This window comes from Passer domesticus, chromosome 2 (genome assembly GCF_036417665.1).
Source record: "Passer domesticus isolate bPasDom1 chromosome 2, bPasDom1.hap1, whole genome shotgun sequence".
Taxonomy (NCBI): domain Eukaryota; kingdom Metazoa; phylum Chordata; class Aves; order Passeriformes; family Passeridae; genus Passer; species Passer domesticus.
In genome coordinates, this window is record NC_087475.1 from 26853073 (window position 1) to 26877490 (window position 24418).

The 24418-nt window shown below is 44.0% G+C and overlaps 1 protein-coding gene and 1 long non-coding RNA gene across 3 annotated transcripts; both read left to right on the forward strand.

Annotated features, from left to right (window-relative positions):
- The first annotated feature begins 1 nt into the window (after position 1).
- Positions 2-9837, forward strand: LOC135293551 (coagulation factor X-like). The gene is made up of 7 exons (XM_064407855.1): positions 2-1990; positions 2595-2723; positions 4221-4334; positions 4894-5034; positions 6694-6944; positions 7705-7822; positions 8581-9837. Exons 2-7 carry the CDS (start codon positions 2654-2656, stop codon positions 9120-9122), a joined length of 1236 nt encoding a protein of 411 aa, XP_064263925.1. The 5' UTR covers positions 2-1990; positions 2595-2653; the 3' UTR covers positions 9123-9837.
- A 5994-nt stretch (positions 9838-15831) lies between these two features.
- LOC135295270 (uncharacterized) lies at positions 15832-19593 on the forward strand. 2 transcript variants are annotated; one of them, XR_010357309.1, is made up of 4 exons: positions 15832-15951; positions 17383-17564; positions 18011-18110; positions 19113-19593. It is a non-coding gene; the product is annotated as an uncharacterized LOC135295270 (long non-coding RNA). The 2 variants fall into 2 exon arrangements; XR_010357310.1 differs by lacking the exons at positions 18011-18110; positions 19113-19593 and adding an exon at positions 17658-17998.
- Positions 19594-24418: the final 4825 nt, after the last annotated feature.

The window sequence follows — 24418 nt, forward strand, 5'->3', positions numbered from 1 at the left end:
CTAACAATCCTGATGGCTTTTCCAAAGCTTCTCCTATCTCTTATGTTCCCCTGTGCTCTGGAACCCTGAACTTCCTTAGACACCTGCTGCATCTCTCTTAGACTTTGAGCTGGTACAAGCTCATTTCACACAGCAGGTGCTGTGAGCAAAGCAGACTGAGAAACTGAAAATACAACTCTGCAAAGAGCAAGTGTTGCTGCAGTCAGCACTAACTGTGAGCAGGAAAGTGAGTGGGCAGGTCAGTTATCCCAGCCTGATGGTCTCGACCTGTATAACTCCTCAGTGGGCTGCCTTCAATGTTTGCTCAGCAGTGTTTGTTCCCTGAGTTCTTCTGTCCACTGGATTCCTGTGCAAACCCTTTGTCCCACGGGTGCTGCGCCTTGTGCTCAATCAGGGTGGAAGATCCCTCTTCAAAGGAAAGTCTCAGGTCTGGGTCCTACCCAAATCCTACTTGCATGCTCTTACTAATGGCTTTCTTCTACTTAAGCAGAGCTTGAGGACTGGAACAAAACACAGACTGAGCTGGAAAGGGCTTGAGATAGCTGAAGACATCACTTTATGTCCATTGCTCTTTCTGTGCCCTGCTGAGAGGTCATGAGTGAAACATCTGCTTGCCTCTGGACCTCCAGTCAAAGGTCATAAGCAGCCCTAGGTCCCGTATCAAAAGGAAATATTAGAGCCCATTCTTTTTTTAAAGTTGACAACTGATTTGGGAATGATTTCACATAACAGGATTGACCAGATTGCAAAATCCAGGAAAGGGACACAGCACACAGCTCTGAGTAAACTGGTGGGTTTGGAGATACCAGAATTCCTCCTGGCAAGCAGACACAGCTGGCTTAGGCAACAGCTGTCATGTAGCAAGGACGGTGGACAGAGAGGCTCTGAGCTATTGTGTAGTGCTCAGGCTTCTTCTGCCTTCAAGGAAAAGCCAGTCCTGAGCCTTAAGGGAAGAAAAGAAGGATGGTGAGTAAGCCCTGTGACTAGAGAAGTCTACAGTAGCTATTCCCAGGAGGGCAGTGATGCTGGTTTTCTTCCAGAGTGGGAGATGTAAGTAGGTGTCAGATGTGCAGCAGGATGGAGGCTGCCCTAAGGAATAAAAGTAGACAAGCTGCCCTTTGTTATGGCCTCCTACAGTATGGGAGGAAAACACATTGCAGCAGGCTCAGTGTCCAACAGGAAGCAACTTTCTGCATCCCTTCTTCCCTGGAGCCTTGGCCAATATGCCAAAATATCACAGAGGTTGATTTGATCCCCTGTTGGCTCAGTAGGTTGGGCTGGGTGAGCCTGTAGGTCTCTCCAGCCCCTGTTTTCTGTGTTTCCAGGTGAGCAGCACAAGCAGAGTGTCACTTTTAGGATCATGCCTTTGTGCCCTGCACTGGCATGGTGAGAACAAGCTTCCCATGTACTGCTCCCTGGCAGCAGTGACTCACCTGGCAGGATTGTCTTCCATAGCCTGATTCCCAGACCACACTGGCCTGTCAAGAGCAGTCTCCATGGAGTGGTTTGAACAAAAGGAAACAGCACATGAAACCCATAACCCTCTGTTTTAGGTTACAATATGAGATGTGCCCAAAATTATGTATTCTATCAACATCTTTGTGAGCAGTTAAAACTACATGGGGTAGTGTTCCTTGTCTCTCTCATTACTCATCCTTGATAACTCCAGGGGATATCTTTTGTTAATGGGCCACTGAGTGGCACTGCATGACTGATAAAATTACATCATTCCATTGTGAGATGCTCCACCCAGGGGGAGGAACCAAGCATTCCTACCCGCATATACTCTGACACTTGTAGCAGTCACAGTCAGCCTTATCCACTGAATTCCCTGAGGACCAGAGTTCTATAACCATCACTGGACTTTCAGAGGAAGAACAAACCCTTCTACAGGATCACTGCTTCAACAGAACCACACCTATCACTTCAAGAGTACTTCAGCCAGCAGTTAATTTGACTGCTACCAACACCCAGACTAACTGGATGCCAGGTTGTATTTTGACTCTGTCAGTGTTTCTGTATAATTGCATTTGTTCTAATTTTCCTATTAAATTGTATTTCTGACTTAGGATCTCCCTTTGGTTTGCTTTCAAACAATAACCCCCCCACCATTCATAAAAAGATGGAAATTGGTTAATCTGGGGAAGTGTGCTCTGTCCAAGCGTGCTTGTGACAGATCTGGTGGGTAACAACTTTGCAATGTGCTCACTGAGACCTGCAAACTTGGTGCCCTGATTCACTCCTCTCTTCTGGGCGCCTTCCTGCTTCAGCCCAGTGTACAGGAGGCACAAAGCTCTGGTTCTGGTTGTCTGCCTTCCTTGGGACAGGGGCAAGAACCACATCACCTACTGTAGCTCCTGGCTGTCTGCACAGCCCAGCTGCTTCAGAGAGGCTCTGTCAAAGTTTCTAGAGGAAAGCCTCCTAGAGGAAAGCTCTGCAGCACAAAGCTGTCAGTGTGGCATTGCTGCAGCACACTCACAGGTTTTGTGCCTTAACACCGTGCCATGGTGACATTGCTCTCAGACTTTGCTCTCAGAGGTTCTGTTTTCTCATGAGTGCCTGACCTTTGCTCTGTGGTGTTTCTCATTGAGCAGCTGCCCCAGAGCCTGCAGAGCACGCAGCGGGTGACACGCGGTGAGTTCGGAGCACGGGCATGGCGGGTGACCGCGGGACAATGCGGCTTCTTCCCGTTGTCCTCCTCTTCCTTCAGATGAGGCAGACAGGTAGAGTGTTTGCTTCAGCTTGGCTTTGTGCTGCTTTGCCTAAACCATGCAGGTAGTTGCCAATAGTTTTCTTTGCAGGGCAGGGGACATGAGTGAACACCTCTGCTGTCTCAGAGTGACCAGCTCTGCTGTCTCACTCACCTTGCTCCACTTGGCCAGCTGCAGTGCAATGATATCCAGGGCTGAGGCACATGGGGAATTCCATTTTGGAGTGACAATTGTGTCAGTGTAAATTATGGGCTCAGTATGTTGATATGTAGTGTTTTCAAAGGCTCAGCACAATTAATGGGCTATTTCTCATATTCTCAGGAGAATGATAATTAAATAACCCTTACTATCCATTTGTAAACTGCTGAGGGTTATAATGAACCCCACAATATTTAACAGTGTAGAGGAGAATGAGATTTCTACCCCATATGTCACTGTGATTTTCTAATTCTTCACAAATACATCATAACTGTACTTAATAAAATAAATTGACCCAGGTATTCTGACCCTGCTCCAAACAGGGGCAGACCAGGTGGTCAAATTTAGAAATTTGAAATTTGTCTTGTCTGAAGCAAAGAATTCTTGAGCAAGTGTCACTTTTCTGGATATTCTACTTCTTGTATGAAACAGTGCATCCCAGAGAATATATGTGAGGAGGGAACACATTTTTTGCAGCAGAGCACTAAATGGGAAGGTCCATGTCAGTGAGCACCAGAAAAGGAATGAGATGGGTGGCAGAAAGAGCTGCTACATGAAATATCTCTCAAAATGCCAAGTTACCTCCCTGTCCTCCATGTAACCTAGTTTATGAGGTATGTGTGGCTGCGGCCCTGGAGTCAGGTCAGCCAGTTGTGTCCAGGGAAGGAAGAAAGGCTGCAGAACTCGAGATGCCAGCATAGATGTGGGCAGTGTGAGGTAAGAGGTAATAATTACAAGCTCAAGCTCATATCTTGATGGATACAGTGAGAAAATTTTGGCACTCTAAGCAGTAGAATATAATTTTGGCCTGCTCATGTGAATTTAGCAGGGTTTTGTAAAGTTTGGGAGTTATTATCTTCTGTTTAATATGCCAGTATCTGTGTCTTTAACAGCTCAGCAGGCCAAAGATATTTAGAAGGCCTGAGATGACCTTTAAGGAAATAAAAGTTGATGGATTTTAGCCAGTAGTTGCAATATAGAAATGTCCTCTCTGGTTTTACAGGATTCACTGTTATGTAGATTCTGACCACTATGTATTACTTCATCTTCCCGTAAAAAAAGGCTTGTGTGCACATCATAATACAGTGGGCACCAAAAAGAGATTGCAAAACTGGGAATATGTAGATGAATCATTGCAGTTTTGGAGTGATTGCATTTATAGTGTTTGTTCCATCTGGAATGTGGCAACTCACAGGACATATATTTTGAAAGGAAGGATGAAAGATGGCTTAAGAAAACTAAGAACCCTTCTGAGTTCACTGAAAATGCTTGCACACTTACAATAATTTGGGGTTTGGTTTCTTTTTGTAGATGGGAACCAGTGCAGTTCAAATCCTTGTCACTATGGTGGCCACTGTAAAGATGGACTTGGTTCCTACACTTGCACGTGCTTGGATGGTTATCAAGGCAAGAACTGTGAATTTGGTAAGTTTCTGCTTTTTAGAGAACTGTGGTGGTGAACTTGTAAGGAAGGACATTTGGCATGGAAATCCTTCTGGGGGCTCACTTCTGTGACATAGAGCTGCCACCATGGCCTTGGCATGGGAGAGGGTATCATTAGCCCAGCAGTAAGAGCAGGAGTTTGAAACTGAGGTTCAGTCAGAGGATTGAGGGGTGTGATGAGGAGTTGGAGTTTTTAGGGCAGGAGGGAGGAATTGTGTGAGGATTCACACAGTGATGTTCTCTGTTAGTGTTTTGTTCATTGTTCCCCTGACAAGTTGTCTCTGCTCTTTGAGCTCACCATGCCACAGCCACTGGGCCCACTCGGACTTGGCAAGTACATTTGTTGTGCTGGATGTGGCTGCTTTGTAAGGCACAAGCTGATGTTCAGCACTGACATTAGTTATTCCTGAAGAGTGCTTCAGGTGCTTGGCAGGTGGGGACACAGGTCCTGTTTGAGGAGTGTGTTTTGTTTCAGAGAAGTTCCAGATCTTCTGTGAAGTCAGTGTTTATGTACAGTTTTTCTGCCACATCTCTTTTGTAGTCATACCAAAGTTCTGCAGAATAAACAATGGGGACTGTGAGCAGTTCTGCAGCGTCCGAAGAGATGGGCGGAAGGATGTGCTGTGTTCCTGTGCAGATGGGTACCTTCTAGCAGAGGATGGCAAGCACTGTGTTGCAACAGGTACGAAGCCACGTGACAAAGCAATAGCGGTGGTGGTGAGACTTATTTCACAGTTAAGCTTTGCAGTTACAGACTTGATTTACAGTTGAGGAATTTCTTTTGATCCACTAGTATCCTGCATGACATAGACCCAACAGTGAGGCCAGGAGATTTGTATTTCCAAAGCCTTCCATTTGTGAGATGCTGTGATGGAGTGGATCAAAATCTAGGTGATTTTGAGCCCTTTGCAAATTGCTGCCTAGTGAGGCATGTCAGAGTAAATTCTGTTAACAAAATAATAAAAAATCATTGAATCACAGAATATCCTGTTTTGAAAGGAATCCTCAACAATCATCAATATCCAACTCCTGGTGTATTACTAGACTACCCCAAGAATAACTCCATGCCTGAAAGTGCTGTCCAAACATTTCTTGAACTCAGTCTGGCATGGAACTTTGACTACTTCCCTGGGGAACCTATTCAAATCCCCAACCACCCTCTGTGTGAAGAACCTTTTTCTAATATTGAACCTAAACCTCCCCTGACACAGCTTCCTGCATTCTCTCGGGTTTCTTCATGGAAAGGGCTGTCCAGCACTGGGATGGACTGCCAAGGGTAGTGGTGGGGTCAGCATGCCTGGAGGTTTTCAAGAAACAAATGAATGTGGCACTTAGAGCTATGGTCTGATTAACAAGGTGCTAATCTGTCAAAGGTTGAGTTCGATGATCTTGGAGGTCTTTTCCAACCTAAAGGATTGTGTGATGCCGTGATTCTCTGTCCTGGTCACCACAGAGAAGAGATCAGTGCCTGCCCTTCCTCTTCCCCTCAGGAGAAAGTGGCAGACCACAATGAGGTCTCCCCTCAGTCTCCTCCAGGCTGAACAGACCAAGTGACCTCAGCCGCTCCTCATACGGCTTCCCCTCAAGGCCCTTCACCATCTCTGTTGCCCTCTTTTGGACACTCTTTAAGAGCTTTTTATCTTTCTTATATTTAGATGCCAAAAACTGTACACGGGACTCAAGGTGAGGCCATGCTGAGAAAAATGATCACAGCAGGGTCTTTGCTTAAACACTTACAGGTCGTATGAAAGGGCAGCTTGCAAAAATTTATACTTAAATTGCAGTGAACCTTATCAACTTGTAATTTAAGAGATTGGATAATTATGATTAGCGCTATGCACATATGTACAATTTTATTGTATTTCAAAGTGCCACAGGGGAGGGGTAAGTCAACCATTTAGATATCATGTCAAGTTTATATACTTTAGAGCTAATAACAAATTGCTGTCATTGGCCATATTATTCCTAAAATAAATCATTTCACTCAGTTCCCAAATTAAGTACATTTTATTAAGAGGAATTACATGAATATATCAAAGTAAATAATTGAATAGGATGTATTAAATTTGTTAAAAACAAATTGAAGATGGTGCATTAAATTTTAGATACTTTCAAAACATGATTGTGAGATGGAAGATGGAGGAGAGCCTTCATGATGAGAAAATAGCACTCATTATTCAAACCATATGGTCTTTCTTCCTTGGTTCCATGTGCCAAGTCTTTTGTATTGTCTGGAAAATGAGGAAGCAGCACTATATATTGTGAGATGGTATTTCCAAGGAGTTTCTTCTTGTGTTGGTGTTTCCCTCCACCTTTAATTTTAGCATTCTTCTCTTTACAGTAAAATACCCTTGTGGAAAAGTTTCTGTGGTAAGGAAAAAAAGGTCTGCTCTTTCACCCACTGATCATAGCAGTAGAATGAGTGATCAAGAAGACCCTGCAGCAAATGAAATGAGCACAGAGGAGTACTTTGCAATTACCACAGAAAGCCCAACGCCTGCACCTGACAACAGAACCAGCAGCAAGACTCCGTATGTCGACACCAGGATAGTTGGTGGGGATGAGTGTCTTCCTGGCCAGTGCCCATGGCAGGTGAGTGGAGGGTGCTTTGCCTGCATGTGGGCAGAGGGTGTCTCTGAGGGAAGGGGAGCAGTGGCTCCTTCCAGCTGGGAGCCTTCTGAACATGACCCATGTCACGTGCCAGCGGCAGCGAGACATGGCTGAACTGTGTGACCCAGGGCACTTGGATGTGCTGTTCTGCAAACTGCAGCTTCACAGGGTCAGAACAAAAGGCTGTGTGCCATTTTAGATGGAGCTGCCTACCCTGTTGCCAAAGAGGACTTCAGGGTCATTCCCAGGCCATTTTTGTAGGACACATTTTGGTTCTGTCTGAGACCATCCACTCAGGCAGCACACCCAAGTGCATGCCAGATAAAGCCAGTGTTTTGTTTCAGAAATACACCCTCATGTCTCTTGAGTTCTGGCCACCCAAAATGAATTCCTGTATTTGCACATTGTTTGGGGGGTAAGTCCAAGGGATGGGGTGATCTGGAATCTGCACTCAGCCTGCTCGGCCAGTCAGTGCCTGAGGGACGTTACTCAGCAGTGGGAGTGAGGTAATGTGGAAGCCAAATGTTAACTTGATATAAAGACAATCAAGACTCTGTAGCAGTAGAAGTCAATCTGCAGCCTCTGCATGCAGGAATGCAATGCTAGGAGAGACGTGGAGGGACACATACACGTTGCAGTAAGAAGCATCTCTGTAGCGTGCAGAGAAATCGGTTAGCTCATTATAACTCATCGATTTTAAACTGCACTTCTTCCTTGTGCACTTATCTACTTTGCTTCACAGGCTGTTCTGTTAAACGAGGAAGGAGAAGAGTTTTGTGGTGGAACTATTCTGAATGAAAATTTCATACTTACTGCAGCTCATTGCATAAACCAATCCAAAGAAATCAAAGTTGTTGTTGGTGAGTGATTATTTCTTTTAATCCTCGGAGGTGAGAGTATCTGTAGTGCCTAACCTTCTGTGCCTTAAGTTTCCCAGGAGACTTACACATGATTCATTAAGATTTGCTGCCGTTTTGCTGCTTTTTATAATTTCTCGTTATTTTGACCATTCTTCTTTGTGACAACAGGTGCCTCTCTTTCTTCTCTACCAGCTAGCTGGAATTGGTTGCAGACAAATATTCTAGAAATATTGGTTATCAATGTGTTCAGCAGGGCAGTGCTTCCGCAGGAAGCTCATCATTCCTGGCACTTCAGAAGCATCCAGATTAGTTCTTGCAGGAACCCTCAGGAAAGCTATGACTCATTGAATAGAGTACCAAAACAACCCTCAGATTTATCATTGCTTCCCTTTTTGAGCCCGGACACAGGATCAACACAGTATCATCTTTGCACTGTTGTAGTCCAGACCTTGTTCTCTTCTCTAAGCCAGGCTCAAGCTCCTGTAAGTGCTTCCACACAAAATTGCATTAGTTTAGCTGAATCAGCCTATGACTTTGTGTAGACTGGTACAAAAATCTCCATAGACCAAATCTCAGGACCAAAGCCAATCCAGGTGCTGCTAAGAAATATTGCCATACCTGTTTTCAGTTTCCTTGTGTGGTCTAAGGTCCTGGACAAAGTACTCAGAATCAATATACTACTCTCTTCCTCTGTCAAGCTTGTTCTGAAATTCTTATACTTTCTCTACATTAATGATCCTTTTAATGGTCTTGTGCAGGTGAAGTGGACAGAGAGAAGAAAGAGGCGTCTGAATCAATGCACACTGTGGACAAAATATTTGTTCACTCCAAATTTATTGTTGAGACATACGATAATGACATTGCTTTATTAAAGCTGAAGGAACCAATCAGGTTTTCAGAGTACGTCATCGCAGCATGTCTCCCCAAAGCTGACTTTGCTAATGAAGTTCTGATGAAGCAGAAATCTGGGAGGGTTAGCGGCTTTGGGCGGGAATATGATGGTGGACAGCTCCCAAAGAAACTGAAGGTCCTTGAACTCCCCTATGTTAATAGGAGCACTTGCAAACAGTCCACTTACTTTGCACTAACTGAGAACATGTTCTGTGCTGGTTATGACACTGAGGAAAAAGATGCTTGCCAAGGAGATAGTGGTGGCCCCCATGTGACCAGATATAAGGATACTTATTTTGTTACTGGAATTGTTAGCTGGGGCGAAGGATGTGCAAGGAAAGGCAAATATGGTGTCTATACCAAACTGTCCCGGTTCTTGCGCTGGGTGACAAAAATCATGAGTATGTAGTGGTGTGCTGTGTCCCTAGATCCTCCTTGTTAGCTGCCAAGGTGCAGGATTTGAAATGGAAACTTTCTTTTCCTGCATATGTGCTAAGTTGGTTTTGAGATCTGACTCCTTAAAATTATGATCTGCTTCCACTGGTATTATTCCTGGCTTTAAAGCACCCCTCTGTGGACTGTGAAGGTCTTTGGAATTGGTTGAATGAGGGAATTTCCTCAAGCAAAAAGGCTGCTGAGTGGGGTCTTTGGCTTCTTTTAATTATTGCTTAATGGCCATTTTAGTTGCTGTGTGTTGTCACGAGTGCTCCAACCAGAGGCTCCTAAACATGTTCTGAACAGTCATTAGTCATGATGAAAGCAGGAAGGATGGGAGTCACTTGATCTTCATATTGCAGCCATCTGGCTCAGCAGGGAGTTTGTCCATACTGGAGTTGTTTAGCTTCTACCTTCAGATGTGTTCAGAAGATTAAGGGAGCAGGAGATCATGAATGTCTAAACAAAGAGGGGTTTTGCTTTATAAGGGTTATACTTTATTTTAGTTTAATTTGTACACTCTGCTCATCAAAAAAAATATACGTGCACATTCGCTGTTTTCTGTATCTTGTTCTGGATTGTGTATGGCTGAGGATTGGAAAACTCCGTGCATGTGTATTGTTCTAGATGTTTCTGTTAGGTGCTATATTGATGTGCACCAGCATCTGAAATAAAACATTTTCTTTTTTTTGTTCCTGTTGACTGTAATTTTAACAAGCCCAGCCCCAACAGCCTCTATCCATCATGTGGTCGGCCCCCTAATAATCCTGATGGCTTTTCCAAAGCTTCTCCTATCTCTTATGTTCCCCTGTGCTCTGGAACCCTGAACTTCCTTAGACACCTGCTCCATCTCTCTTAGGCTTTGAGCTGGTACAGGCTCATTTCACACAGCCGGTGCTGTGAGCAAAGCAGACTGAGAAACTGAAAATACAACTCTGCAAAGAGCAAGTGTTGCTGCTGTCAGCACTAACTGTGAGCGGAAAAGTGAGTGGGCAGGTCAGTTATCCCAGCCTGATGGTCTCGACCTGTATAACTCCTCAGTGGGCTGCCTTCAATGTTTGCTCAGCAGTGTTTGTTCCCTGAGTTCTTCTGTCCACTGGAATCCTGTGCAAACCCTTTGTCCCACGGGTGCTGCGCCTTGTGCTCAATCAGGGTGGAAGATCCCTCTTGTCGTGGTTTGGCCGGAAATGTGTTTCTAGAAAAGTCTAAGTCCGGCCAATCAGTGGCCAAATTCAAAATTGGCATTTAAGGTAGCCACTAAGGGTTTGGATACGCCTCTGAGAACACACGGGGGTTAAAAGCAGGAGATTTCCAGAGAACTTCCTCTTTGGGAATCCGGCGTGGGTGAGTAGGGTCCGACCTCTCCCCTGCCCAGCTGTGTCTGGGTGGGGGAGGGGGAGGCCATGACAGGGAGGAGGCCGGGAGCCCCAAAAGCTGCAGAGGTGGAGGAGAACATGCAGGGGTTGACGAGATTTGAGATGTCTGGGCAGCCCCCCCGGAGAGAGGGACAGCGATTGTGCTGGCAGTTCAGCCGGCCAGAAGCGGGGGAGGTGGCGAGAGAAGGTGCCCGGCAGATGTGGGAGTCCTTGGGCAGGCAGAGGCGAAGTTTTTAACCCCTTGGTAGAGTAATAGAAACCTTGCAAATACTGCTCCTCCTGAATCAGAATGAGGAGAGAGAGATGATGGACTGCGTGTGAGGAAAACTGGAAGAGATGAGAAGAATCCTAGGTGAGAAGAGATGATGGAGTGGCCTTGAGCGGGACTCTTTCTTGTATGGCCATGGACAGACCCATACCTGGAGACTGTATTTAGGGGGAGACAATACTTTGGAGCCAAGAGTGAAGCAGTGGAGTGAACAGAGACGGCTGAGGAGGGTGTGGGATGCCCTCTGTCTCCGTGGAGGGGAAGATCTCTGCTCACGAGCCCCTTGGCCCCAGGGGGTAAATTTGGGGGGGGACTGGTGTCCCAAAGTTGAGAGACTGCTGCTTTTGGAACTGGGTAGAGCATCCTTAAACAAGATACCCTAAAAGCAGTCCTGGCCTGTGTCCAGTGGTGAGAGCACTGGACATGGGGGGGAAGCCTATGGTGCAAGGGAGGACTTCTCTCTCCCCGATGGATTTGAGGGTGGATTATTTGAAAAGATGATGATGGACTGAAAGCTGATTACCTGAAAAGTGGGAATCTATGGTGTTATCTCATTCTGTGGAGAAAAGGGAGGGGGGAGGAGGAATGTATTTGGAAAGTTTTTATTCTTTGCTCTGTGTGTGTGTGTTCCTTTATGGATATTGTTATTAATAAAATGTTGTGTTTTTCCCTCCATCCCCGAATGGGAGCCTGTTTTGTTCTGTTCCCGGGTAACATCTCACAGCAACCCTTTTAGAAATATACTCTTCATGGAGGCCCTGGCATTGTGCTAGGGTTAAACCATGACACTCTTCAAAGGAAAGTCTCTGGTCTGGGTCCTACCCAAATCCTACTTGCATACTCTTACTAATGGCTTTCTTCTACTTAAGCAGAGCTTGAGGACTGGAACAAAACACAGACTGAGCTGGAAAGGGCTTGAGGTAGCTGAAGACATCACTTCATGTCCATTGCTCTTTCTGTGCCCTGCTGAGAGGTCATGAGTGAAACATCTGCTTGCCTCTGGACCTCCAATGAAAGGTCATAAGCAACTCTCGGTCCCGTATCAAAAGGAAATATTAGAGCCCATTCTTTTTTTTAAAGTTGACAAATGATTTGGGAATGATTTCACATAACAGAATTGACCAGATTGCAAAATCCAGGAAAGGGACACAGCACACAGCTCTGAGTAAACTGGTGGGTTTGGAGATACCAGAATTCCTCCTGGCAAGCAGACACAGCTGGCTTAGGCAACAGCTGTCATGTAGCAAGGATGGTGGACAGAGAGGCTCTGAGCTATTGTGTAGTGCTCAGGCTTCTTCTGCCTTCAAGGAAAAGCCAGTCCTGAGCCTTAAGGGAAGAAAAGAAGGATGGTGAGTAAGCCCTGTGACTAGAGAAGCCCTGCAGTAGCTATTCCCAGTAGGGCAGTGATGCTGGTTTTCTTCCAGAGTGGGAGATGTAAGTAGGTGTCAGATGTGCAGCAGGATGGAGGCTGCCCTAAGGAATAAAAGTAGACAAGCTGCCCTTTGTTATGGCATCCTACAGTATGGGAGGAAAACACATTGCAGCAGGCTCAGTGTCCAACAGGAAGCAACTTTCTGCATCCCTTCTTCCCTGGAGCCTTGGCCAATGTGCCAAATATCACAGAGGTAGATTTGATCCCCTGTTGGCTCAGTAGGTTGGGCTGGGTGAGCCTGTAGGTCTCTCCAGCCCCTGTTTTCTGTGTTTCCAGGTGAGCAGCACAAGCAGAGAGTCACTTTTAGGATCATGCCTTTGTGCCCTGCACTGTCATGGTGAGAACAAGCTTCCTGTGTACTGCTCCCTGGCAGCAGTGACTCACCTGGCAGGATTGTCTTCTATAGCCTGATTCCCAGACCACACTGGCCTGTCAAGAGCAGTCTCCATGGAGTGGTTTGAACAAAAGGAAACAGCACATGAAACACATAACTCCCCACCATTCATGAAAAGATGGAAATTGACAAATCTGGGGAAGTGTGCTCTGTCCAAGCGTGCTTGTGACAGATCTGGTGGGTAACAACTTTGCAATGTGCTCACTGAGACCTGCAATCTTGGTGCCCTGATTCACTCCTCTCTTCTGGGCGCCTTCCTGCTTCAGCCCAGTGTACAGGAGGCACAAAGCTCTGGTTCTGGTTGTCTGCCTTCCTTGGGACAGGGGCAAGAACCACATCACCTACTGTAGCTCCTGGCTGTCTGCACAGCCCAGCTGCTTCAGAGAGGCTCTGTCAAAGTTTCTAGAGGAAAGCCTCCTAGAGGAAAGCTCTGCAGCACAAAGCTGTCAGTGTGGCATTGCTGCAGCACACTCACAGGTTTTGTGCCTTAACACCGTGCCATGGTGACATTGCTCTCAGACTTTGCTCTCAGAGGTTCTGTTTTCTCATGAGTGCCTGACCTTTGCTCTGTGGTGTTTCTCATTGAGCAGCTGCCCCAGAGCCTGCAGAGCACGCAGCGGGTGACACGCGGTGAGTTCGGAGCACGGGCATGGCGGGTGACCGCGGGACAATGCGGCTTCTTCCCGTTGTCCTCCTCTTCCTTCAGATGAGGCAGACAGGTAGAGTGTTTGCTTCAGCTTGGCTTTGTGCTGCTTTGCCTAAACCATGCAGGTAGTTGCCAATAGTTTTCTTTGTGGGGCAGGGGACATGAGTGAACACCTCTGCTGTCTCAGAGTGACCAGCTCTGCTGTCTCACTCACCTTGCTCCACTTGGCCAGCTGCAGTGCAATGATATCCAGGGCTGAGGCACGTGGGGAATTCCATTTTGGAGGGACAATTGTGTCAGTAAATTATGGGGTCAGTATGTTGATATGTAGTGTTTTCAAAGGCTGAGCACAATTAATGGGCTATTCTTCATGTTGTCAAGAAATTTGATAATTAAATAATCTTTGCTAACTATTGATAAGCTACTGAGGGTTATAATGAACCCCACAATTTTTAACAGTGTAGAGGGAAATGAGATCCCTACCCCATCACCCACTGTACTTTTGTACATCTCCACTAAACCATCACATCTCCACTTCATAAATCATCCCTCCTCTCCTTTAATTTGGACCCTGAGATCTTCTCTACAGAGTAAGTTTGTGAATCACGTTGTGGACATGATGCATGCCTTATGTTTTAGTTTTGCTGTTGTCTCTGACTGGAGACAACTGAAGAAACACCTGAGTCATCACCATTACAAGAACTATGAGTTAGGGGTGGATTTTGACATCCCAGAGATGAGATGAGAGAGGTACTTAGTGGGACACAGGGTGCCCTGAGAGTCTTCAGAATGTTTCAAGGAAGATCTCGTATAAACATGTCAAAAGCAATTTTGAGTCCACTTATATGCAGTTAATGTTAAAATATAGACTAGAAGTTGATGACAAAACAAAGATGGAAGATAACTTCCATGAAATTAACTGTAAAAATGATGGAGTTCATTAATGAAGTAAAGAAAAAGAACAAGAGAATAATATTAAAGTATTTTTAAAAGAAAAGCTGCTTAAAATCCCCATGAACCCCCAAAGGATTTAAGGCATATGTCAAAACTGTCCCAAGGTCAGGAAAGTACAGGACAATTGATTAAAACTTTGACCTCACCTCCAAAACCAAGTGTTAAAGTGCCTAGCTGTGTATTAAGAATTGTAAACATCCTGACATAAAACAAAAAAAGCTGAGAAGTAAATACAATAATATAAATGTGATATGAAAATCAAGAGCTAAGTATTTGAATAATGGAAGAAGGAACATGAGTGTTAGTCTGTGCCCGATGGAGAAGAAAGTCATTCTTCCTTAAGGTACCAAATAACTTGCACACAACAAGAAGGAAAGAAACTGCTGAACTGCACTATTTGGAAAAAAATCACATCAAATTTCTCCAAGGGAAAAATCACATCACTTTTCCCCAAAGACAGGATGATGGACTGTGTGGCTGCAAAAGATGGAGTAAACCTCAGGTCTGTCCTTTAAGGGAGGCTTCTAACATCATTTTATTTGACACTTTTATTGCAACAGAAAGAGAAACATCTGTAAATTTGGTGCCAATCTGGTCAAGAAACTGTGCTACTTGATTGAAAGATTATATGGAGGGCAAATCTCCATACCTCTGAAGACCTCTGACACTGATATTTTCCACAATAACATGCAAGACAAAAGAGAGTGTTTTCTCACTGCTTTTTTACCTCATTCCAGAGTGGAAGGACTACCATAAGTTGAGATGAGCATTCAGGCAGTCTTGGGAAACTGAAACGCCAGTCCAATGTAAATAGAAGGCAATTATGTAAACATAAAACCAAAATTTCACCTTTGATCCCACAACATGCAACCACAGAGATTTGTAAAATATGTAACAAAAGCAAGACTTCTTTGTTTTCATGAGGATGAACAGCTAGGACAAGAATTAATGGGATCCCATCACTCTAAGGTCTACTCAGATTAGATATTAGGAAAGACTTTTTAGACATTATAAGGCTAATTAAGGAGTGCGTTAATCTGTGTGGGTGAGCTGTGGAATCTCGTTAGGAACCTGTAGGAACAGGTTAGACAACCTCTTTAGGTTCAGTTTACTTGTTCTTGCACAGTTAGAGCCAGGAAGAGCTCTCTCACTCTGCCTGTAACCTTGCAATACCAGGACTGAGCTAAGGTAGCATGAGCCATGTACAGATGGAAAAGGAATATTGCAAGGATCTACCAAGAGCCCAATAACTCGTTTGTTACTGGTGCTTTAGTTGTTGGTATTTTTTGCCTCTTACCCACACCCATGCTCATCTTTGCCTCAGTACAATGGCTGTTCTGGCAAGTACAGATTGCTCCTTGAATTGCCCTCTGAGAGCTGTTAGTTACAGCTGGGAAACGCAGCATAAGATGTAGAATAATAGTGCTCTACCTAATGTTGACAGCTTACCATTTTTCAAATAATACAACTATTATGAATGCCTCTTGCAGGAATTGTACAGTATTTGCTAAAGTGCTGGGGTGTTTGTGAGCCAGCTTTTATAAGCTGCCTGTGCTTTTATGAAGTAACCACAAACCTGTAACCTGCCTATACATTTGTCTCCTCTGCAGTTACACCAGGTGATGCAAGGTCAACTTGAGAACTGTGAGCAGTTCTGAAAAACTGAAGATGGAGGAATCATAAGTTCCTGTGCTGGTGGCTATGCCCTGGGCAATGACAAAGCCTGTGTTTCTGTAGGTACAAAGTACATTTATAGTTCATTCTATGGGATACATCACACCTGTACCACATTTAAGAAGTGCTGCAGTGTTTCAGTGCCACTGTAGCATAGCAAAACACTGTAGCAAAATTAAAACATAAGAATAATGTTAATTGTTCAGGCCTTTCACATGACTTACTTGAGCTGTTGATAACAAATTTAGTAAGACCTTAGCCAGAGGACATAATTTAAGTAACATCACATTATGCAGCTGTGAGGGATGTATGGCAGCAAAAATAGCTCAAGAAAGTATTTTGTGCAATTGGGTGTGTTCTTTCAGGGCACTGCAAAATCCATGTCCCAGCAGGGGGGAAACCATATCAGAAACTGGTGTTTTCACCAGGGCTCAGATTCCTCTTCTCCCGAAGACTGAAACAGTCCTTTCATGCTATGGAGGATTTTGTTAGAAAGTAACAAGTTAGATTTTTTGATTGATAAAAGTTGGTGTCTAGTTTCAAGGCCTCTGAGACATGCTGAGCACCTACAGATCCAAATAGGTAGAAATCCAAGAAATTTCTCCCTTTACAGTATGCTGTTCACAAAGACTCATTATCATTTAGTAGTAGTAACATCATGTGACTGAGTTATATTTCACTTGTTTCTCCTCAAATATCACCTGTTCCATCTGAAAGAAATACAATCTGCCTTTCTCTTTTCTTCTAACAACAGGTTTTCTGCAGTTTTCATGTGGCAACCTAAATGCATTAATAACCACTGATACTGAATTTAATTCCATCAGTTTTGCCTTCATTCAAATTGAACATTAACAATTACTTAGTCTATTCTTCTGTGTCTATGTTATAATACCCTTTGTAATTTAATGTCAAATTACTATCATGAGATTATGATTCCAAGCACAGAATACTTTACTTTATTTTCCAATAAAATATTTATTAACAGCAGGTACATAACAATAATTATACTAATAATGGAAGATATTTAACTTTCAAATACTTTGAAATGCTGAACCCACTTGCCTACTTGCTTAAAATGGGTAAGTTTAAAAAGAAATTAAAATTATTTTCATTTTTCAGACATTCTGATCTTTTTGCATGTGCAAAGTTTTTGTTAATATCTTGAAAAATGTAGCAGAGCCATACATGACAAGGACACCTCACTTGCATATCTAATTAGATTGCAAAACACTGCCATCAAGAAGTTTTTCTTCAAATGAATGTTAAGCAAGTTTTCTCTTGTTTTCATGAAGGGTTGATTCCCTGAAAGTGACCTGCTTCCCTGCAAACCATTTTCCTCCACTGTAGATGTCTATCTGTAACTCTAAAGGCTTCTTTTGGCTGAAAAACCCATGTTCCAGCAGGTTTGAATAATTGTGGTGAAAACCAGCTCAAGATGCAATGGAAACTAGCCGTACTTTTCTGACCATAAAACTATTCTTTATACCAAGGGCTTCATCAAACAAGCTCTGCTGAGTGGCACTTCAGTGACAGAAATTGCTTCCAACAGCAGCTGCTCTGCAAGGTTCCTTGCATGTCACTCAGCTTGGTACCTCAGGGACAGCACAGGCACCATGGCCCACAGAGGTGGAAGACCACAGTCCTCTATTTCCAATATATTGGCTTAAATCAGGTATTTTTGAGCTCAAGTGGAGGCTGGAAACACCAGCTGAGCATTCACAGAGTGTGTTCAGTGTTATGGACAGGGGCTCTTTCCTGTCAGCAGGCATCACACACTTCAAAGTCCCAGTACCACCCATACAAGAAGAATTTTGATTATGCCTTTGGAGTCCAGCTCCCACACAAGGCTCAGAAATCACAAACTAGATGGCAGAAAGTCACAGGAATCACAGCAAACCCAGATGCCCATCCTGAAAATGAGGAGGCCACTGAGGCCTTAAGCAGACAGTCACAGGGGAGGCTGGTGTTCACCCAGCATGTCCCCATGGCAGGCAAGGAGCCTGCACTGGTGGCCACTTTCTCCTCATCATGCTCATCCAGCCCTGGGCCCAAGAGTGCCAGGCTTACCTGATGTCAGAATTTGGGTGAGTAATTCTGCTCTCCTGTGCTTCTGCACAGGTCTTCAGCCCTGAATGATCTTGTGTCCCCATTTCAGCATCAAGCACGTGCTGAGAGGGGCAGCCCAGGGCAGTAGTGGGTTGCAGGTATGGGATTGCTGGTGAGTGCTCCTCATTGTGTCCCTTACTACAAAAATAAAAAAACTGTCATGTTTTACTCTCCGTATGCGAGACACAGAATTCTAGCAGAGCTTTTCTTACCCTCTTGTTGCTCCTCACTGCCTCATTTTATCTCTTGATTAACAGTGAAATACATGGCCGAATTTATAGACTAGACAGTTTCTTTAAGCTTGGCTTGACCTAGTGTATTTTGTATATGTTAGAAGCCAAATATAAACTAGGGAGGAATGTGGGCAGGTATGGCTGAGCTGATGTAGTTAAACTGGTGTAAATCTAACATTACAACTTTATGCAATTTCCTGTGTTGGCCAAACACTGAAGAATTCCAGATGCCTCATTCAGATATTAGCAATAACTGTTTCGACAGCATGTAGATATTATTCTGGGACTGTTCCATACTTGAAACTTCAAATATTAACATTTACTATTGTTGTTTATTAAAAAGTAGTTTATCACAAATTCTAGGCACTAAAAAATTAGTCATAACATTTATACTTAACCTACCAGAGTAAAGCAAAAATTGTAGTTGCCTTAACTCCAATTGCCAGACCATTTAATTCCCAAAGAGACTTCACACAAATTGAGGAAGACCAAATATATATGTGAATTTGTCGATTTTTGTATGCAGAATGTTGAAATTTTAAAAGACAACAAGTATCTCTTTTCTCTTTAAGTCTTACTATATTGCTCTACAAATGAGGCAAAATTCTTCTCTGTTGAGGCTCGTCTATCATGAGTGCCATAGCAATGCTGTTATGAAGCCCAAAGTTTTCATTATTTGGATTTAAAAGTTCTGATTTTCTATTTGTTTGGCATTTTGTCAGCCCTCTAAAACCTCTCCAAAATGTATATGATTTGCTACAGCTTCAGGATACAGGACTGGTCAATTTTATTTGTACAGCACATTACCTGTATAGAGTGCAAGGAACTTTGGTCCCTTCTATTGTTGATTTGCCTTAGACTTGTTGGTATTGTCTTATTAGCAGCTACTTTCATTATCTGACATGGGGATGGCAGACAAGAAAAGGTAAGAGCCAATGCACAGAGTGGAGAAAATGTATGGCCATGCTGAATTGGATACAGAAACTTTCAGCAGCAACAGCAGCAGCACAGTCTTTGTCAAATTGGAGAAACCTGTCACATTTTCTGAAGATGTTGTCCCAGCAGGCCTTCCAGAAGATTTTGCTAGATATATTCTTGTGGAAGAGGTTTTACAGTGACTTCTGTGAGCCAGAAAGAAGTTTGATAAGAGGATCCATGTTTACCCCTGAAAGAATCTTCTACCAAGGCCATTGACATAAAAACCAAGAAAGAAAGAAGGACAAATAAGATCTCTCATGTATCTGCAGCTACCTGCTCCAATAAGCACTTTGTTTGTCTTTCCTGACCAATGAGTAAAGTGTAAACTTTTGAGTCTTGTAAGAATGTAAAAAGCATCCATGCTATAATAAAACTGGATTTGAAGCCTTCTGAAAATGGAGTGTTTCTTTGCATTGTGACCATCTCAACTACAACATATTCTGATGAATTTATTGGAATTGTCAGTGGCTTTGAGAACATATATACAGAAAAAAACCCTAGAAAATGCAAATCCACTCATGTATCCAGAAGTGTTTAATTAACTGTGCATGTCACTGAGTGAAATGAGTTGTTAGATGAGGTTCCTTGAATTGGAAAGGCTTGCTTGCTGTCACCAAAATCACTGCTGTTCTGACAGCTTCTTGCTTTCCTTCTGAGATACTTTCTTCACCAGCATTATTGATATAATGGCTTTGGCTATCATAAAGTGAATGCATTTCATACCCTACAAGTTACAATATTGTTATATGTTATTATTTATATATTATTTAGATCATTCACAACTGGAAAAAAAATTAAATCTTCAAGGGTAACTAATATTTCAAGACTAATAAAAGCCTAACTATCTTATCATCTGAGCCTGACATCCTCTGTCTGCCTTTTTTCGATCCAGAGAAAAAAATTATTTGTTTTGCAGCTAGTTCAGTAGTATGTAAAAAATCGTGAAGGTATTTGTGAATTGAGGTATTTGTGCCCCTACAGAAAAAGTACTCTGTGTTGTACTTCAAAAGGTGTTTCAGTATGTATTTTGGAAGAGAAAAGAATGATGTTACAAACTGGATTGTGGCATAAAATGTGCAATATTTTTCTCATTCCCTGCTTTCACTGTATCCAGTTTTCCAGTGTGAAAGTCACCATGAAATGAATAGAGCAGTCAGCCTTGTTCTGCAATGATCGCTGTCTGGTTTGCCTATAAAAACTCAAAAAACCCACTCTGGAGTCTGTCCCATTTGTGTTATTTCCCTGCCACTTTTCTCTGACATGTCCTGAACTTCAGGCTGCTCAATGAACTCGATTCAGGAGTGACAGTGCTTTGTAGGCCATGGTGTTCAAGCCAAGGATAGAAGCTCAGCCCCCGATGGCTGCATATGTCACTCCCTGACATCACTGCTCCAAAGGATATACCCCTGTTTGAATTCCACAGGACCTCCTTTGAAACCTCTGGTTATAGCTCAGCCCTAAACTATAGAAACAGCCAGGCTGATACATGGAGCAGGGGGCCAGGCTCGGATGTGTCCCAGGGACTACAGGGAGGCCATAGCACAGGGCTGGCACTTGCTGGCCCATTCCCTCATTGCCATCCATCTCTCCTCCCACCCAGCCCCTCCATGGCCACTTGTCCCAGTCCTGCAGCACTCCTGGTTTATTCATAATCAGTTACAGAGGGCACAGACACCTCTGATGCGCTCTGATTGCTGTCTTCAGCTCAACATGCATGCAGAGGAATCAGTCATCTGAGCTTCTCCTTCCTCACCTCCCAGTTTGCATTGCCAGGCATGAGACACCACCATCAACCTCCTCAGATATTCAGTACCAGATAAGAACACATTCTGTCTGCAGGGACACTTACCACAGCTGCTTAATTGTACAGAGAGCTGCAATCCTCACTCAAGACACACAGCCAGGCACACATCATCAGTGCTCTGCCTTGGTGCTCTTTGGGTCTGCACAGACAGGATAGAGTTTTAACTCCAGTCATCCTGAAGATACACTTTGAAACTTGAATAAACTTTTTTGCCATCCTATTTCAATACAGATAGAGATTTTTTTCCTGTCATAAATGCAGAAGTAAATCTCCAAAAGCAGTCCAGCAGTGTGACAGTTGCACAAGTCCACAGAATCCATGTCTCCCATGGCTTGGAAGTCAGGTTGATGGCAAAAGCCAGTTCCACCACCCAGTTACAGATGTCTGGGCTGTGGGTGGAAGATGTCGGGCGCAGTCTTTGCACTGGTGCTGCTGAGGTCATGTTAGGACTTCCCTCCTGCTGAATCTATTGCAGAAGGAGTGACTGGTTGGTCAAAGGAACAATCTAAATTACAGCATCTGGACACAGCTGCAGGGCTGCTGCCCCTTGTCCTTAGTGGAGAGGGTCAGGCAGAAAGACAGAGGAACAGGAAACTTCATTAAAAAGTCTGCACTCTGGGTAAAGTCCAAGTGCTTTCTTATCTCTTCATTGTCCACTTCAGACTGCATCAGTGTTCCAGGAATTTGCCTGAAAAATCTGCTGTTTAGGTTCCTCTGCGAGCCATCCTTAATAATCTTTATCCTGAACTCCAGGTTAGAGCAGTGGGAAGATGTTACCAGACAAAACCAGAGGGAAAAAAAGTCATCCAAATGTCGCAGATTCCAGTTATTTTGCTTCATTTTTCACATGGGATGAGGGGATATTCCTCATCTCAGAGGAATTAAGCATATTACCAAACACCCTTAAGCATTATTGAAGCTGTAACTAGGAGCTGAATGCAATGGTGCTGTCTGTGCATGTGCTCTCTCACCTTCTGGTTCTTCCATAGCCAGGTTTTTTGGTTGGAATTTTGGTTGGGAGAAAAATTTTAATATATAAGTTGAGAGAAAAGGTAAAGAAACATGAAGGTGGAAGTAAAGAAATAATGTATTTTAATAAATAAAATATTAACAAAAATTGCTATTTTTAACAATATGTGCGCAGAAAATGTCAGAGCTTGCATCTACAGAGATCATAGAAGCTTAGAAGGGCTTTGGGCAGAGGGGACCTTCAAAGATCACCTCGCCCAACACTGCCTGCCATGGGCAGGGACACCTTCTACTAGAGCAGATGCTGAAAGCCCCATCCAGCCTGGCCTTGAATACTTCTGGGGACGGAGCAAATGTCAGAGGAGTTCCAAGGTGGCTTTTGTTTTCACTGACAGGCTGTCGGAACACTTGCACATCCTTGAGGGTAGGCTGACAGTCTTCTTATGAGTGCAGCACCCAAAGCAGAAAATCAGAGCTCCCTGGGGTTACATTCCTTGCCCTGTTTGCTCCTGCAAGGTTTCCTGCAATCTGTAACCAAACCACAAAGAGACCGCTGATGTTCTTTTGAAACAGCCGTAAGTTCCTCATTTAGAAATGCTGATGTACTTTGGATTTGGCAAGAAAAGCTTTTTTTTTTTTTTCTGCAGGTGGTGAACAGACTTGGCTGATCTCAATCCAGGTGTTCAGCTGAAATCAGTACCCATTTTAACTGCACTAAGCAGCTCACTAGCTGAGGTATGCATTTCCAAAAAAGCATGTGATGGGTTACTGAGGACAGCTGCCCTTGGCACACCATGCTGCAGCAGGGCTGATGGCCAGCCCATAGCAGGAGATGGGTGGCATTGACATGTCCCCATCCCTGCCCCATCACTGCCTGGGCAGCAGGTCTCCAAACCCATTTCCCCTGGGTTGCTTCACTGGGCAAGGAGCAACGTCCATGTGAACCAGTTGCTAAAGCAGGGCTAACTCCCTTAGCTGCTCCATCCTGAGGAACTGCTAACTTGGTATCTGACACTGCCTGCAGCCTTCATCCTGGAATGAGCTTCAACAGGAAGGCAAGTCCTAAACAGGGCTGCAGGAAACAGGGTACAGGTCTCCATAATGGAACACATTGCCATATGCTCGCTGTGGCAATTAAAGGAAGGGAAAAAGAAATCCCAGTCACTCTTTATAAAGAAACACATGAGGAAAGGACTGCCATTTTCAACCCCTCTTTTTATGAAGTTTTCACAGTAATACGAAAGTTAAAACGTAAACCTGTTGCATTGATTTCAATACAGAAAAAGCAAAGTCAGTGCCACGCATACTGAGTACACTGTGTCCCATTCCCAAGGACACAGCTGTTCAGTCTAGGGATATCCACAGTGAGAGGAAAAATGACCATGTAAACTAACATCTTGTGAGATACAGCTTCTGAAGCTCTGTGTTATTAATATTAAATCAATTTGAATGACAAACATACCTACAAGAGTTCCCTAGTTGACATAGGTTTAGGTTTGTGAAATGTAAACAGTTTCCTTAAAAAAAAAAAAAAGAAATCTGTGGATCCATATTTTTGTGCTGGGTTCTGCAAAGTCCTGTGCTGACATCAAGTGGTGATATATTTTTCATGCCAAAGGGAGGCAGACTGGCTGTGCTGTGGATGATATTCATCATCATGAGAGGTAAAGGCAAGTGGCCCCAGGCCACTGGGGACTACAGCAGCAGCCTCACTGGCAGATGCTCCTGTGGGGATGGACAGCCAGAGGAGTGTGGAAAAGCAGCACAGCCCCTGCAAAGCAAGGCGGGGGGGTGAGGTGAGCCTCCCCAGTGACTCCTGGACACAGGAGGTGCTGTCTGAGCCCCCAGCACCCACCAAATGTGACCACTGGCAAGAGCTCTCCCTTTGCTAGCCACAAAAGCTCTGGCTGGGAGAGGTACAGTGGGGCTTGGTGGCCTCAGGGGACTGAGGAGAGCATGGAGAGCTCATTTACTGAGGAAAGCTGGACACACAGTTAACCAGAGGATGGGAGGCTGTCTTAATTAGTTCTGCAGAAATACCAAGGAGGGCAAAACAAATACATAAGGTCATGAACTGGCTGTGATTAAAATTGAGCTTGGCATTAGAAGACTTTTAACTCCAAGTGAACTTCTGGAACAACAGCCCTGCGGAAATTGCAGGAAAACCCTCCCACAATGGAATTTTAAAAGGCAGGTTGATTATTTGCTGCAGGTATTGTGGCCCATGATGTGAGCTGTAACATCAGCCCTGGGTTGGTAGGGACTGGCCTTGCTGAAGGATGTGGTTTGTTTCCCTCATTGGCCTCAGTACTCACTGAAGCTTGTTTTCAAAGGTGCAATTGATTGGGAAGTGCAGATTTATTTGTGGATTTACCCATGGATGTTCAGGTCAATCATACTTTGTTAAAATAACTGTGTACTCAAATAATAGCTGGG

What these genes read in the sequence shown, in the direction of transcription:
- LOC135293551 (XM_064407855.1), top strand. Translation starts at nt 2,654, where the DNA reads ATGGCGGGTGACCGCGGGACAATGCGGCTTCTTCCCGTTGTCCTCCTC. An exon ending in CCTTCAGATGAGGCAGACAG is followed by an intron (nt 2,724 to 4,220) that starts GTAGAGTGTTTG and finishes TTCTTTTTGTAG; the next exon opens with ATGGGAACCAGTGCAGTTCA. An exon ending in CAAGCACTGTGTTGCAACAG is followed by an intron (nt 5,035 to 6,693) that starts GTACGAAGCCAC and finishes TTCTCTTTACAG; the next exon opens with TAAAATACCCTTGTGGAAAA.